General features: G+C 46.7%; 1 protein-coding gene across 1 annotated transcript; it reads right to left on the reverse strand.

Annotated features, from left to right (window-relative positions):
- Positions 1–7563: 7563 nt before the first annotated feature.
- STBD1 (starch binding domain 1) lies at positions 7564–9164 on the reverse strand. The gene is made up of 2 exons (XM_036381624.2): positions 8927–9164; positions 7564–8816 (listed from the first exon to the last, which is right to left on the reverse strand). Exons 1-2 carry the CDS (start codon positions 9162–9164, stop codon positions 8014–8016), a joined length of 1041 nt encoding a protein of 346 aa, XP_036237517.1. The 3' UTR covers positions 7564–8013.
- Between the last annotated feature and the right edge of the window lie 6202 nt (positions 9165–15366).

Here is a 15366-nt window from a genome sequence, read left to right on the forward strand (position 1 = left end):
AGACTATGCTAAGAGTTTATTTTACCTCTACCACAAATAACATTCATGGACTATTAAGTCTGAAGGTAAGTGGTTTGGTTTTCACCTTTTTTTTGCTGTTTATCACATTTGACAGTGAAAATAGATTTGTGCTTAGTTGTTGATACATTTAATCATCTGCTTGATATTTGAATCTTCCTCCAACCTCGCTTTTACTGATTTTGATCAGTTTTATCCACACCATTTTTCTTCCTTTTGATTTTGTACGTCTACCTTTTAGATTTAAATTAAATACACTGATTTTTCATTACAGAAAACATCAACTTTAACCTCTCATAAAAAAAATTCTTTAGCTATTTTCTTCATAGATTTTGTGTAAGTCTCCTGAAGTGACTTGATGTTTCTCCCAGGTATTTTCATTAATTTCAGCCTCAAAACCCATAGGAGGCCACAAGTTAGTGCAGGCAAGTTTCAGGAAGATTTTCTGGTTTGCTTCCTGATGTGGTGGCAAATATTTCCATCACGGAACAAAGGATAGTTCCTTCTGTGAAATCCCTGCAGCAGCAGCCACTCCCATTCTCTCTTCTCAGTGTTAATCAATTTATACTTCTGAACATAAAGAAGGAAAAAGGACTTATTTTTAATTTAGTACTACAGTGAGGACCCAACAGGTTGCAGGAGCACTTGAATCAAAGTCTACTTAAATCTTCTTGGTTCCTGCATCATTAGTTATTATAGAAAATGAAGCAGCTGCAACACTTGAGACAGACTTGGTTGGGTGATAGTCTGGTTTCCTAGCTGGAGTGTGGAAAAGGAGGATTTGGTCTGACTCAAAGTCACTTTAACCCATTATGAAGCTGAGGATTTGTTGCCCATATAAGCCCTGCTGAAACCAGTGTGTTCACATTAAAAATTACTTTTATTTTAAAATGAAAATAGGGTAGCAAAGTTTTTCCAAAGTTCTGAGTTTTTCCATCTCCAGGTGGAGCAAAGGTCAGTGGGAGTAGTGCTTTGAACATGTGGAATGCTGAAAAATCCAGTTTTCATTGAAACAAAGGGTTCTTTGAACCAGGCCTTAGCCTCAAGTCCTGAGCAGTAAAATGAGAATAATTTTGCACTTGATGTCCATGATGGCTGTGGCAATGAAGGGGTTTGTATCTGCAGACAGCTCAGCTGCTGCAGAGTTTGCATGGCAAACATGGAATGAGTTTGCCTGGCAAATGCCCCCAGGTGCTCCTGTGTCTCCCTTCAGTCCAGCAGTATCTGGGGTCACAGGTTAAAAAGGACAAAACAAGAGTCAAGGGGGAGAAAATACATGCATTTGGATGAGTTGAGGCAAGAGCTGACAACAGAGTGCCTTTGCAAATTCTTTTTAACTGAGTTATTTCATTTCAGAAGCCTACCAAGCTGGACATTTTGAAGGAAGAACCATTGCAGGATCTGAAGAGGATTCTTCAAGAATTAACAAGCTCAGACAGTGAACTTCCCTCTGTGGATCTCAGCAGCCATGGTGGGAGAAAATGCCCTTTAACAACCATAAGGAATGCAGGGTAAGAATAATAGGTTTATTTCTGTTGTGTGCTGTGTACTTACAGTGCCCTCTGAAACTGGGATCTGGCTCTTGACATGCTTCAGGAGCAGTGTGGGATGTGTTTTTGCAAGGTCAGGTTTACACATAAACTTGAGATAATCTGGAAGCTTCCAAAGCTTCTGTTGTTTGCCAGGTTACTCAGATGCTTTAGGTGGAAGGGAAATAGAAGGTGACCACACCAGTTGCCTTTAGTGCTTGCTTTTATTTTTGTTCAGAACTCCTTTCTTCTTTTCCTGCCATATGTAAATATCCAAATGCCAGATTTTTTTTTTACCAAACACATGATAATGACAGCAGTACATGAAGTTGAAAAATCAATACAGCATGCAGTCTGATGTTTCTAATCCAGAGCATATGCATACTTCATAAAAAAATGTAATACATGATTTTTGATTAGGATTCAATCAAAACTGCAGCTGGAGAGGCTGCTGCTGCAAGCACAGTGGAAAAGCACATTTTAGGACAGTGAGAAGTGCTTTGACTTAGCTGAGTAACCTGCCTCTCACAGTACTCCTTTGAGGTTCAGTTTCTAAGGCTTTTTTAATACAGCCCCAATGCTGAGCCTGTTTGTCTTGTTTTATTCATAATGCTAAGAGCTTCCTGGGGATTATGAAACAAAGCTTTCATGTCACTTTCATCCCTCTAAGCAAGAGCTCTGAAACATATTTACATTGGGTTTTTTTCTTCATTTCCATGGCTAAGACCTGGAGACTCCATATGAGAGCTTCACATTGTCACTGTGGGTGCTGGCTAGTATGACCACACTTAAGCATAACCCTTCCAGAATGCAGGTTTTGCCCTCATTTTGCTTTCAGGTGTCCTTCCTGCTCACATCCTGCAGATCCTCAGTCCCAGAGTGTTTCCCTGCTCCTTACATCCCTTGGTAAGTTTTCCTGGCAGCACTGACGTCAAACTGGAGCATTACAGAATATTATGGAGAATGTAGTCCCAGTATAGTATTTTTTCCTAGGAATTTACTCAAATACCTCTTAGCAGGTGGTATTACAAAGACTGTATTGCAGTTGGTACAAAAATCTGTATCTTGTTAGAAAGCAGCTCCTCAGAGGCTGACATAAGCACACCCAAAATTGATAACTTCCATGTTACTTGTGTAATTAGCATCCATAGCATTGTCACATTTTTGGAGCCTAAATTTTAGGCTCTTGAGTTCTTTATTTGGATACTTGCTCTTAACCACCCCACCCGATGAGCTTGCAGCTGGCCCTGCTGCCTCACCTGAGCCCAGCCCCAGGGAAGGTTGGCTCTCCCCAGGGAGCAGCCACAGGAATAGGTGTGTCCAATCCCACATCCTGATCAGGGTGCCTTCACCCCCTCCCAGTTCTGTTCAGGCGGAAGGTTTATTCTGTGATAAATGAATTGTGAGTAAAGCATAGCAGCTAATTAATCTATTAGACAGTCAGAAGATAAATTTCATGCGCCACTAATTTTAAGGCCTGTTCAGTTGCTTTATTCAAATTAAAATGCTGTAAGGATGCTTGACATCAATACTTGCAATAAAAAATGTTTGTAATAGCCTGTTGTGGTTCCTGTAACACATTTAGTCAAGTTCTGGGGTTTACTGAAAATGTTGGTGTAGATTTTATTTCATAGGAACTTCAATTTAAAGGGAATGTTTAGATAATTTATTATGGGCTTTTTTATTATTACTGATGATAATATTTTTTCTCTAGCTTCTCAGCCCATGGAAACTAGTGAGCCCACATCAAAGAGGCTACAGAACAAGATGGAGAGCCTGCAAAACCTGGTGGAATCATCACAGATAAAAAACCAAGGTGCCAGTATTTACCAAAAATATTCCCGTTTTATTGAAAAAAAAGCCATTCTCCAGAAACTGCTGTTGGTACCTGCCGAAGCACTGCCTGTGCTTTTACTAGCACACACTAGTTTAACTTGTGCATTATCCTGCTCCTGGTAGAGTAATTAGATTAACTCCACAATGCCCCTTAACTCTAATAAGCTTCAGGATCCTTAACATGTCAAACATGGCAGCTGCTCAGGGGTGTCCTCATGTGCTGTCATGGCCAATTACAGGGAATTTTTGACAAGCTGATGATGCTTTCATGCAAACTGCAAGATTTCCAAAACTTAGTTGCGTGAGCTCCTGGCATGGCAGGATGCCAGATGAGATGTGTTTTATTTTCTCTGTGCTTTTTCTTATTGCGTATTCCAGTCTCTTCCCCTTTTCTCCTTTAAGTCTCATTGCACAGTTTTGGGAAATTATTTCCCCTCATCACACAGTGCATTTGTGTCAGGGACATACAAGTGACCTGATGTAGGTAAAACTAATCAAGTTATTTATATAAATAAGTCAGAGCTAAGTGTTCTAATTTTTGTTCTTTGCCATCCATTAATATCCTCAGTGGCTTGTATGTAGTCACATAAAGAATTGCAAACTGAGGCTGCATTTGTAAGGGCTTTATAGGTACAGCATAACTTGTTATGGGAGGACTCTGTGAAGCTTCAGCTGGCTGCACCTGAAACCTCAGCCTCTGGAACATAAGGTGGTGTTCAGCTAATCTGTTCTTCTGCTATTTTCAGCCATGTCTCCAATGATCAGAACTCAGGAGGTGAAGACAAAGAAATGCAAGGAAAAGGAGAGAAAGCTGTCCAAGTGAAGGCACTGTATGCATTAGTGATTGCTTTCATGTAGGTACATTGTGTTTAAGTTGGTTTTAAATATTAATAATAAAAGCCCTCGCAATTTTTTTAAATTCTTGTTTATAGCTCTTATTTTAAATTAGCAGGAAGTACAGAGCAGAAAGGAACTTTAAGGATAATTTCATCTCCTTCCAACCCCTTGCCACAGGCTGCAGCACCTTCCACTATCCCAGGTTGCTCTAAGCCCAATCCAAACCAGCCTTGCACACCTCCAGGGATGGGGCAGCCACAGCTTCTGTGGGCATCCTGTGCCAGGGCCTCAGCACCCTCACAGGGAAGAATTTCTCCCTATGTCGAAGCTAAATTCTTGAAGCTTGAATTCCACACTGTACCGTGATTCATTTAAGAAGAATGGACTCACCCAACTTTAGTTTGCATCTTGTGTGGGGAGAAGAAATTACTGTGTTGCTCTTCAGCTGTCCTCAGTTACTGCCAACAGTATTTTAATTGGAGGAATTTTTTTTTGTTTTCCTTATACTAAAGATACTTTTTGCAACAGTGTTGCAAATTCAGACAAAAGATTAGTAAACACATCTCCCCTTTCCTAGAAATCAGTTGCATTGAAAATTAAAGGATTGGATTAGATGGCACATGAATCACAGTTTGGACTTGCCACAAATACTGGACAAATCTTCCAAAATTTTCTTAAGGGGAGAGTCAGGTGTAGAGAATAAGAACCCCTAGGAAAGGTCACTGTGAAGTGCACTTCCAGTTTAGTTCAAGGAGCCAAGCTAAAAAAGAGTTTCAGAAGCTGCAGCTGTGTGCCAAGGGCAGGGGGCAGGTGGAGGGGTCAGAGAGAAGGGAGGGACATCTGCCAGTGCAAAACAGCAGCTTAACATCATTTTGCTGGCATCCAGAGAGTTGGGGACAGGTCTGGGCTTCCCCCTGCCACCAGCAGCAGGCAAGGAACAGGCTCATAGACACATGAGCCTTAGAGCAGCTGAATGTATGCAGCCCCACAGCACTTGTTATTCCATGTCCTGCAGGTGGATGGCATAGCAGGACTGTTGGGCCAAGCTTGCCCACAGCAGGGACACCACAGATGGCAACCAGCCCCTGGGAGAGAAAACCTAACAGCAGGCTCATAGGTGCCGAGACTCCAAAGGGTGAGTTCCATTCCCAGAGACAATGTGAGATGGGCGTGGGTTTTGCAAAGCAAAATAGCTGCAGTGAAGGTTTTTGCTGGGAACTTTAAAATGGCTAATGCCCAGTCCTCTCAGGCTGCTTGCACAGCTCACCATCCAGCTGCAGCATTCAGCATTTGTGCACCAAACTACTTGACAAAAAGGAGTAGTTTGTGTTTCACATAAAAGCAATCAAATTCTGTCTAATTTGACAGAAGTTGGTTGTCAGGGGTATGAGCAGGTGAACTTTAAAGGTAGCTCTGTGATTGCAGGCTTTGTCAAGCTGTGAGTGAGGCAGTTTATTGTTTGCTTGGACATCTCCTGAGCCACTGGCTGTTAGATCCACGCAGGAATGTCAACACTAAGTTGTTTGTCACATATAGCTGCACTGGTCTCATAGCCAGGACATTGTATTAGACAGCTATCAGCCATTCCAGCAGCATCTTTTTTATGCAGCAAGGCAACTTTGTTTAAATCTGCCTTCACCTTTGAGCAAATATTGTTCAATAATGAGAAAACACGCCTGTGAACTTGGAGAAAATACTAATAGGTTCTTCCAGAAAAATTGAAGTCCAGATTTCTTTCTTTCACCATACCCAAACCATTTAATTTACGTACCACAGGTCCTGCTGGGACTGTCATAATAACTTAAAGGCTTTTTTAGCAAAAGCTCAGTGCAGGTCTTGGTAGAAACCCTAGCTGATCATTCAGCAAGGTGATACAATCATGAGGACTGTGTTGTCTGTGGCATCAAAGCGCAGGGTGCTTAATTAAAAAATTAAATTGTTCTCAATTTAAAAGACTTCTTGGGGTTGGTCTGTTTGACATGTTCACCATTGCATTAGAGAATCTATTCTCACATAGGTTAAGGAGCTTTCTGGTGAATAACTTAATCTAATAGCACAGTTAATCTCCTCAGACAAGCCTCAGGCGTGCGTATAAATACGCTCAGGCGGCAGCTTTGACTTCAGGGATTCCTGAAGAACACCTTCTGTTGCTGCTGAATATTACCTGTAGTATCTTCTTCAGTTTCTTGTGAGAAAAGCCAAGTGCTAAGAATGCAGCTGAGGTTTTTCTGCTGGATAAAAATGAAAATTCCAAATTGCGCATTGGAATTGGCCTAAGTGTCTCTCCCTCCTCACCCTCCCCTCAATACCCTCCTGGAGTTCCTTGAGCTATTTTGTGGCCAGGTCTGCAGGAGCAGGCAGCTCAGCCCTCCCTCACTGAACAGCTGGTATCCAAGTCCCAGTAAGAACATTGCCAACACTTGTTCTTCCCAGCAGCTCTAGCACTGTCCCACCAACTGGATGCCCATTAACCCACCAGATGCAGGAGGTCAGCTCTGAAGTTCATCTTCCAGTCTTTCACCAAAGCCATTCTATTTCACATGTCCAGGCTGCTTCACTGCACAGAGCAGGAAGGAATTAGCAAAGGCATTTAGTGATGTCCTTTTTGAAGTACCTTTTCCGAACTAAAGTTGTAATTTGTATACTTGCAGATCTACAAAACTCTGCTCTCCCAGACCAAACTCACTCAAGGCAAAGGCTGTTTGTAGGCTTGGTCTTGTAATGCTCGGTTCAGCATCATGGAGAGAGGAGCTTGCTCAAGTGGCAACATGTATTTGTACCTAAAAATACAAAAGGCAGGGAAGCAGGGCAGCTTTCTGCTTCTATCCTATAAAGATACCAACTAGCTGAAGCTGGAAGCATGCTACTTCATCTGGCTTACTAGAAGGCCACAGCTTAAAATAAATTCACGGTGAAAAGCTTAGGCTTAAAAAAATATTTACAAGTTCAAGCCAAGTATTTGCTAACAATACTGTGGTACTGTTCATCAGTATACCACCCCTCTCTGTTTCAGCCAGAACCCTAATCCCTGGCCATCGCAGCATTCCAGGTTTTTTTAAAAGCCTGTTCCCACCCTGACAAAGTAATTCATTAAGCCGAGACAGTCCTTTATGACCTTTGCTCTCCCCTCAGCAGGAGTGGAGCTGCCTGCCAAGCCTTTCATTTGAGCCGAGATGATTGCTGGACAGTAGGGGGTAGAGAATGAACTATTTTGGAGTTCAACCTTTTGTTACTCAAGAGGGAGGGCCACTTCTCAGCACTTACTTAGCACTAAGATTTCAGGTCAAGTGGCTCACTTGGATCAAAGTTACCAAAATGAGTGAGGTCACTGGTCAACTGATAATGAACTGTCAATCTGAAAATGTTTATTGTTTCCTTAATACATTACATAAATTAAAACACTTAAGTTCCTGTTACAGTGTTGGTAGTCACACCTCCCAGTATGCTGCCCAAGCCCAAGCAGTGGGTACCAAGATGCTTCCCATAGCCCCACTCAAAGCAACACTAACTCAAGTCCAGGGTCCAGATCCACCTGGGCAAGCAGGTGCTTGGAATGCTGCTCATGCCTTCTTAGCCTACCTCGTGTCTCTTTAGCATGCACTCAAAGTTGATTCTTCAGGTTGCCAAAAGATTTCCTAAAGAGAGCTGCTGCTTACGTGGTTGGATACGGGATTTCCAGAGCTCTGCACTCAAGAGGGTCTCCTAGAGAAGAAGGGGAGCCCCCCTAAGGTTTAGGGGCTCGGTGGTTCACCTAGGCAGGTCTGCCATTAGACCAGCAGCTTCCACCTTCCCATTAATGGTATCCCCACCACTGATGAACAATTTGATCTTCGTGTTCAGTCACTAGGGTCCTGTTACCGCATTCTTCCCAGCGTCTGACCTTGCCATTCTCCACCAAGATAAATTTCCACTGTACTCTGGTGTCTGCGGGCAGACTGATGGATTCGGACCAGAAGCCATCCTTGTCACGCTTGAGGGGCACGTAGCTGTGCCACTGGCCCAGACACTCGTGGTCCCCCGTGACACCGATGAGCTGTGTGTCAGAGTGGGTGATGTAGTGCACTCGGAAAGCCACGTGGATGTTCTGGAACATGGGGGGCACGGCTGCAACTCGCTTTGCTTTCGTGTCCCCGTCACAGCAGTCTCCTGATTCCCATTCCTTGCTGTCTGAGTCTTCCATACTACCATCCTTCCCTTCGACCAGGTGCTCAGAAACAACTTCCCACTCTTCATGCTCCAAGTCCCTCCTCTCAGCTGGCTGACACGGCTGCTCCTCACTTCTGTCCTTACACTCATTGTCAGAGGCCCCTGCCAAGTTCATCAACCACCATCTGTCACTTGCCTGTCCCACCTGGGCTTCCAGTTCGCCTGCCTGGCTGCCGGCCATATCAGCCGGGTGCTCCCCCGGGTCCGTGACACCGCGCTTCGGGATCAGCTGCTCCAGCTCCACAGGTTCGCCCAAAACTGCACCGCTCGGGACGTGGTTAAGCTGTTCCCTTGAAACAGCCACCAGATCCTCTCCTGGATTCCAAGGGCCGGACGGGGCAGCAGCCGCCACCTCCCGCCACCCCGGCTCCCTGCCCGCCGCAGCATCCTCTGCAAGTGACATTGAGGGAGAACGAGTTAAGTTGAGCGCCGGCAAACCCAAGTCCTCGCAGGCTCGGGCAGCCCGGGACACCCGCGGCATCGCCTCCCCATCCCGCTACCTGTGGTCACCGCGCTCGCCCGCCGGGGCCCCTCTCTGCCGGCCGCCGCCTCCTCGCCGCCCGCCTCGGCTCGCCCGTCGCTGTCGCCGTACCAGAACCAGGCGACGATGGCGGCCAGCAGCCCCACGAGCAGCGCCGGCCAGAGCCCCGCGCCCAGCCAGCCCCAGCCGTGGGGCTCGGCGGGCAGCGCGGCGGCGCGGGGCGGCCGCAGCACGGGCGGGCCGCGGTCGCGGGCCATGGCCGGGCGCTGCTGCAGAGGGACCCCGCCGGGGCCGCCCCCCCGGCGCCGCTTTAAGCCAGGCTTCGGATCCGGGGAGGAGCCACCGCGGGCCGGGCGGGGCCGGGCTGAGCCGCGCAGCGGAGGCGGTGGGAGGGTATGAACTCCCAAAGTCAGAGCGGAGAAAGTTTTCCAGTCTTCGCGCGCCTGGGCTGCAAGGGACCTCTGGAGAGCATCTAAGCCCAAGCCAACCTGTCAAGGCAGGGTCGCACAGGGCAGGTTTAATTCTAGCAGTGCTGGTGGGCTTAGATGCTCCTACAGGGGTGTGCTGAGTGGGACTGATTTGCTGATAATTTTAATGCTTGTGCTGGTAACAATCCTGTTCTGCTCTGGTATCTTTGAGAAGTGAGATGAATTCACTGATTTTGTAACCTCTTCATCATGTTCTAATGACTACAAGTGGTTTCCTTAACATTGCTCTGCTTCTGTGTTATGCTCAGGAAGCTTTTTGGATTATCAGGACCCCAGCGTCCATTAGAGCATCTGATGTTTACTTAAATTTACCTTCATTTTACTACTCTTGAAGTGATGATGTCAAACCCCATTTCAGAATTGAGAGGTTATACAGATAAATCTTAGTAGAAACCCGAGAAATTTAGTTAATGCACTTTGGGACTTTGTGTTTTGAACTGGCCGTTCTGGAGTGACAAACTGTGAAAATGTTTATAACACTGAAGATTAGCAGCAGAGAAGGAGTGGGGGAGGCAATTCCACTCGGTTCTGTTTGCTGCCTTTTTAAAATCCATTCTCTTTATCTGACCAAAGGTGTGGTCATGACTGACTCTCTAAAACCCACTGATGAGCTTTTGCCCAGTATCTCATTAGAGAAGAGAATGGCTAAGTGGATGTCCCAGTAAGTCTATTTCCAGTGTGTGAACTTCTTAATCTTTCAGTGTCAGTTAGAGCAGTGCGCCCTCAGCTTAACGGGACTGTAAATGTCACTCGAATTTATAGAAGCACAAGTGTGCAGCCTCCATGGCTGGCATGGAGGAGGGTGGCTGTGCAGAGACACAGAATTCATGATCTAAATATCTTCCCTTTCTTTGCTTACCACAGTAGCTGAGGAACCGTCTCCTCCAGCAAAGTGCTGAGCTGGTGCTTAAGTCAAAATATCTATTTTGGTACTGGGCTGTCCTGGCATGGGCTGAAAGTGCACTGCTCACATCTCCTGCTCGGTGGCACAGGGGAAAGAAAGAGCTATGGAGCCAGGGCACTTTCTCAGTGACGGAGGGCTTGAGTGCCCTCTCTTTTGCCACTGTTGGTGCTTCAAGGTGCTCCTCAGGCTTGATGCTGAGAACAAACCCTTGGCTGTAATGGCCCATGCTGACACTGAAACTTTGCAGCGTAGGCAATATTTTTGCTGTTCACTTACATTCATCTTTTTCCTAGCTTTCAAAACAACCAGTTCCCTGCTCTGTGTCTGTGCACTACCTTGCTGAGCTGGGATTGCCAGTCTGGGCACCTCCACACTGCTGTTCTGTAAATAGTATGTGTGCACTGCAATTTAGGCTTCCCTGTCACCTCCCTGCAGCAGAGCAAGCACAACCCATTCATTATTGTAGGATTACACTAAAAGGGCATCCCCCTGCCAGCCCTCAGCACAGCTGAACAGGGAAGAACTGAGAAGAGTCACTGGGGGCTGAGGTTCCTCCTCTGAAGCAAATGCACAGACCATTGCAGACAGTAACTTATCCCTTTGAAGGCCTTGGTTCCCTCCCCTCTAGGAATTCTTCAAGTGCTCATATCATGTACAGCTTGGAGATTTCTGTCTTCTTAGAGGATTTCCAAAGCAGATAAACAGAAATGCTCCAAAATGCAACTGAGATTTTTTTAAGGCTTTCATCAGAATCAAACATGGTGTCTGTACAACAGAGGGAAAAGGAAACAAATTCTCAGAGTCTCAGGGCCATAATTCTGGTTCTAATTAACTCAAGACTTCATTTGTTCTCTCAGTCATTCCTGATGTAACATTATTTTGGAGAGCAGTGTTCTGTGAACGAGACTCTGTTGCACCATTGTTTGCTCAGCAAGTGGGAGAGCCTTGGGAAAGAAGGAGAGTATTTGGAAAAGCCACACGTGACTTTGTGGAATTCCCACCTGGCTGGCCCAAGATCAGGAGCCTCAAGCCTGACACCTTTCCACATTTCAGAACCAAAACCAAAACAGGAGGGCAGGTATTTGCTCTCCCAGCCCTGTGAGCAAGGCAGCAGCCAGAGGTGGTGTTGGGGAGAGCAGTGTCTCACAGGAGCTCTGTTCCTCTGTCAGCTGTGCCACCTAGCGTGATGACAGGGGATCTCCAGGGAGAAACGGAGCACCTGCTCAGCCAGACCCGTGTGCTCCTGTCCCACTCTTCTGGCTCTGACAGGAGCACTTGGGGGAGTATTTGGGGAGCTCCTGTGAGGCTGGCCACCCTCTGATCCCGGGGAGAGAATGCTCTTAAAGCCTTGTGTGTGTAAGATGCTTCCTCCAGTTCTGCAACAGAACAAAACAGAAAGGTGAGTCAGTAAATAAGAAATTCAAATCTGGGAGCTCTGTTACTCGCTCTGGTTGTGCTGTGGGCTCATCTGGAAGTGCCACAGGCAGCTCTTGCTAGAATAGATGCCAAGTGCCTGTGCTGCACTGCTGATGGTTTCAGTGTGAGGAATTCCTCTCCTAGTTTAACTGGAAACAGTCAGGTGTTAAAAGGAGCAATGTCACATCACCTTTTCCCATCTTAACCGTAACCCCCAGAGCTTGGGCCGAAGTAGCCTCCCTGGGAGCCAGGTTAAAATCTAAAATTCAAGACTGATGTCATGGATGTTTTCTGGGCTTTTGTTTGATACTTTCTGCGTTGGATCCCCGCCCAAGCAGGTACTAAAATGGGAAGGGCAAAGTATTCATGTACTTTGGAAGAAACCATGACCCTGACTGGCATTCTGCCCCATCCCTCCCCCATTTGGTTTGGAGTAGTGTCCCAGCTGTGAGCCCTGGACACTCTTGTGCAGCGTTGCACTGCAGTCAGCAGGTGGCACAGGAGGAGTATGGCTGGCAGGAAAAGCTCCTCCCTCCTAAACAGAGAGGAGAGTCTTTCTCTCAGTTGCTATTAACTTCTTGAGAAGTGGTTGGTTAGTAATGAGGACACCCCAGATCCAGACTTGCTTTCCATTATGAGCCATGAAAATCTGGAAGGCAGCTAAAAGGGACCTTGCCAGTCTCTTGCTGCGTTTCCTATACTTTCTCTGGATTTCTGTTCTCTGACAGTAGTGTCAATGACAACTTTCCCTCATCCCTTTTCCTCCTAGGTTTGTTTTCCATGAGCCATTATTTGCCAGCTTTTTCAGTTCATTAGTCAGTCTGCTGCAAGTATCACTTTCTAATTTGTGGTTCTTCGTTCTCCATTTCCCCAGCTGGTACAGCTGCATTCCAGGTGCCCTTTCATGGTCGGTGCCTGTTGCTTTTTACATCCTCCCAGGCATAAACCAAAGTACAATGTATTTGGCTAAATTGTCTCATCTCAGACTTCACTGAATTTGTGGTACTCAGCAGCTCTTAGAAATTGAATCATAAATGAGATTTCCCAGCAAAATCCTGCTAACAGCCTCTCATGATTGTCGCACATTCTGGAGACATCATGCTTTGACTTCCATGTGGATACTTTACATTGCCAGGTCCATAGGAAATGCAGCATGACAGGTGAAGTGTGGTATTATTTTACATTCTTTCTTTGATTTAGGCCAAACCTTTTTAGAAATTCTGAATATGGGTGTAATGCCCCCATATTTTAGGTGCTACTTTCCTGAAAGCTGCAAGAAAGTTGTATTGTTTTATAAATCACATGATTTAATTCCAAGTGGAGGTGTTTTTTTTGTTGTTTTCTGTGTTGCCTGGCTGCTTACCCTGTAGGGATTCTTGGGAAAGAACTCTACCAAATGGTTTGTAAGCCCTGATGGTAGTGCTTGTCTTCATGGCCTGAGTAAGTTTGATTACTGGTCTGGCATCACAGAGTTGCAGGGAGGTGCCTTCACTGGTGGTTGATATTTTTCCTTCCTGGAATTACAAGCCAGGGATAAAATACAAGGCTGCAGCCGGAATTTTCAGTGTGCCCTGAAGTGCTGTTCTGCCATCAAATCTGTGGGTCCTGTTCTGAATCTGTTCCCTCAAGTTCCTCTTTGCTGGCTTTAGTGTATGAGGGGGATGTCACTGGTCACTGAGTCATGTGCTGCCTGGGTCTGGTGACAGGGGAAAGCAAGAAGTCCTTTCCCACATGGTCTTGGCAGAGGGCAGGGTGGGCCCTGAGCCAGCACCTGATGCAGTGGCTCCATCCCGAGGCCTGGGTCACATGCTAGAACTGTGGCAGGGGCACTTTTTTGCTTCCCCAAAGTGCTCCCTTTAGTGCCAAGGGACACAGTTGACCTACACAAGGTACTGCAGACTGTGCTGAAGCCTAGTGGCTCCCATCCTAGGGCCCAGCTCTGCTTTTGGCCTGTATTTAGGATTTTAAATACTCAGAATTGAGGTTGGCAGGCACCCAAGTGCAACGGGGCACTAGGGCTGGAGCCTGGGATCTGGCAGGGAATGGGGACAGAGGAGCTGGGTTCTGGGAGAAGCAGAGACCTAGAAATAGCCCAAGGGTGCTGGGTTGCTTGGCTTTGCTGTCAGGCACCGTTTGCCTTCCCTTTCTCCTCAGTGCCCCTCTGTGCTGAGCGGATGACACAAACAGCTGAAGGCAGCTCTGCAGTCAGCAGCTGTGAGCAGCTGTCCTGGAGGGAGCCTGGCCTCCTGCCCACCCAAACACTCCTGGGATTTTGTTTACTGCACTGGGATAACACCCACATCGTGGGGCCAAAGCTTTGCCTTTGCAGGGATTCAGAGCCACGTGCTGCAGCCTGGCTCGGTACTGCCCTCAGGGCCTGGGGGGTACAGGGAAAACGGGTCCTAAGGCAGGAGATTGCACAGCCTCCCTGCCAGGATTAGACCCCCAGGATCCCCTTCTTTCCTTTCCCCTTTTGCAGAGCATTTCCCTCATCCTCCTCCCAACCTGTCCCTTGGGAGCTGTGCCTCTGGCATGTTTCCAGGGGAGCTGGTGGCTGCCATTCCCTTGGGCAGTGCTGCCCGGGGTGGGAGCTGAGGCCTGTCCCACACACAGCCCCGTTGTTGAGCTGGCAGACAGGAGCTGTTTGTATCCAGGCTGACATACAAAGCATTTGTTTTCCGGGGGCTGCAGGATGAAGATGACTCATTCCAGGCCTACCAAGTGTGCATTTAAGTGCAGTGGACACTGGGAATCGGGGAGAGACTTCCAATGTGAGTCTTTGGTCTTTCCTCATCTGTGGCAGTGAGTTTGCTGCACTTTAAGAACAGCCGCCCCAGGTTTTATGCATGGGAAGGCTTCAGAGAGCTCAGCTATGCTGCTCTGGAGCCATTGGTGCTGCTAACTAGAAGATACTTACATTGTGGATTTTTAATTAGAGTTAGTTGATTGCCTGAGTAAATAATAATGTGATGCAATCTGCCAAGATCATCTAATTGCAGCCTTCAATCCCTGTGTTTACTTTAGGAATGGGGGAAGATCTCAGGCTGTGGCAAAAGACAGGCTCAGAACAAAGCAGACTCTGATTGTAGATTTGCAGTCTCTCTCAAATGCAGTCAGCAGAGACCATGAAAATCCCTGGCTCTCTGTGCAAGAGCTCCAGTTTTCCTCAGTAAAGTTGTGTGCAGAGGTAGTGTGCATCCAGGCTTGAATGCAGCAGCAGACCTTCAGAGGGCTGGAGTCTGCTCTTGAACGCTTTCAGATCGAAAAGCACTTGACAATAGGCTACAAAAAGATGAAAATGAGACTCCTAGAGTTTCTGCTACGGAGCTTCCCTCACCTCTGCATGTCAGAGTGGCACTTACGTGGGACAGGACTCTCAGAAGAGGGAGAGTTATGCCATTAGTTTGCCCATTTTAAATGTGCCCTCCCTAGAACATGCAGTTCCCTTAAAACTAGGTGCAGGTTGAAATTCCAAGTCCCAAGTGGGGCAAATAAATGTAATATGTGTCTCTCTGCCCCCTCCCTTGGGGAAGGTCTGGGCCAGAGGCTGGAGTGTCCATCCCTGGGGGTTGTAGACTGGAATCCTTACCTTTTTAGGAGGCATGCATGCCATACTGTAGGGGAAAAAATGCATGTTTACCATGGATTCTG

The sequence above is a fragment of the Molothrus ater genome, chromosome 4 (assembly GCF_012460135.2).
Source record: "Molothrus ater isolate BHLD 08-10-18 breed brown headed cowbird chromosome 4, BPBGC_Mater_1.1, whole genome shotgun sequence".
In the NCBI taxonomy this organism is placed as follows: domain Eukaryota; kingdom Metazoa; phylum Chordata; class Aves; order Passeriformes; family Icteridae; genus Molothrus; species Molothrus ater.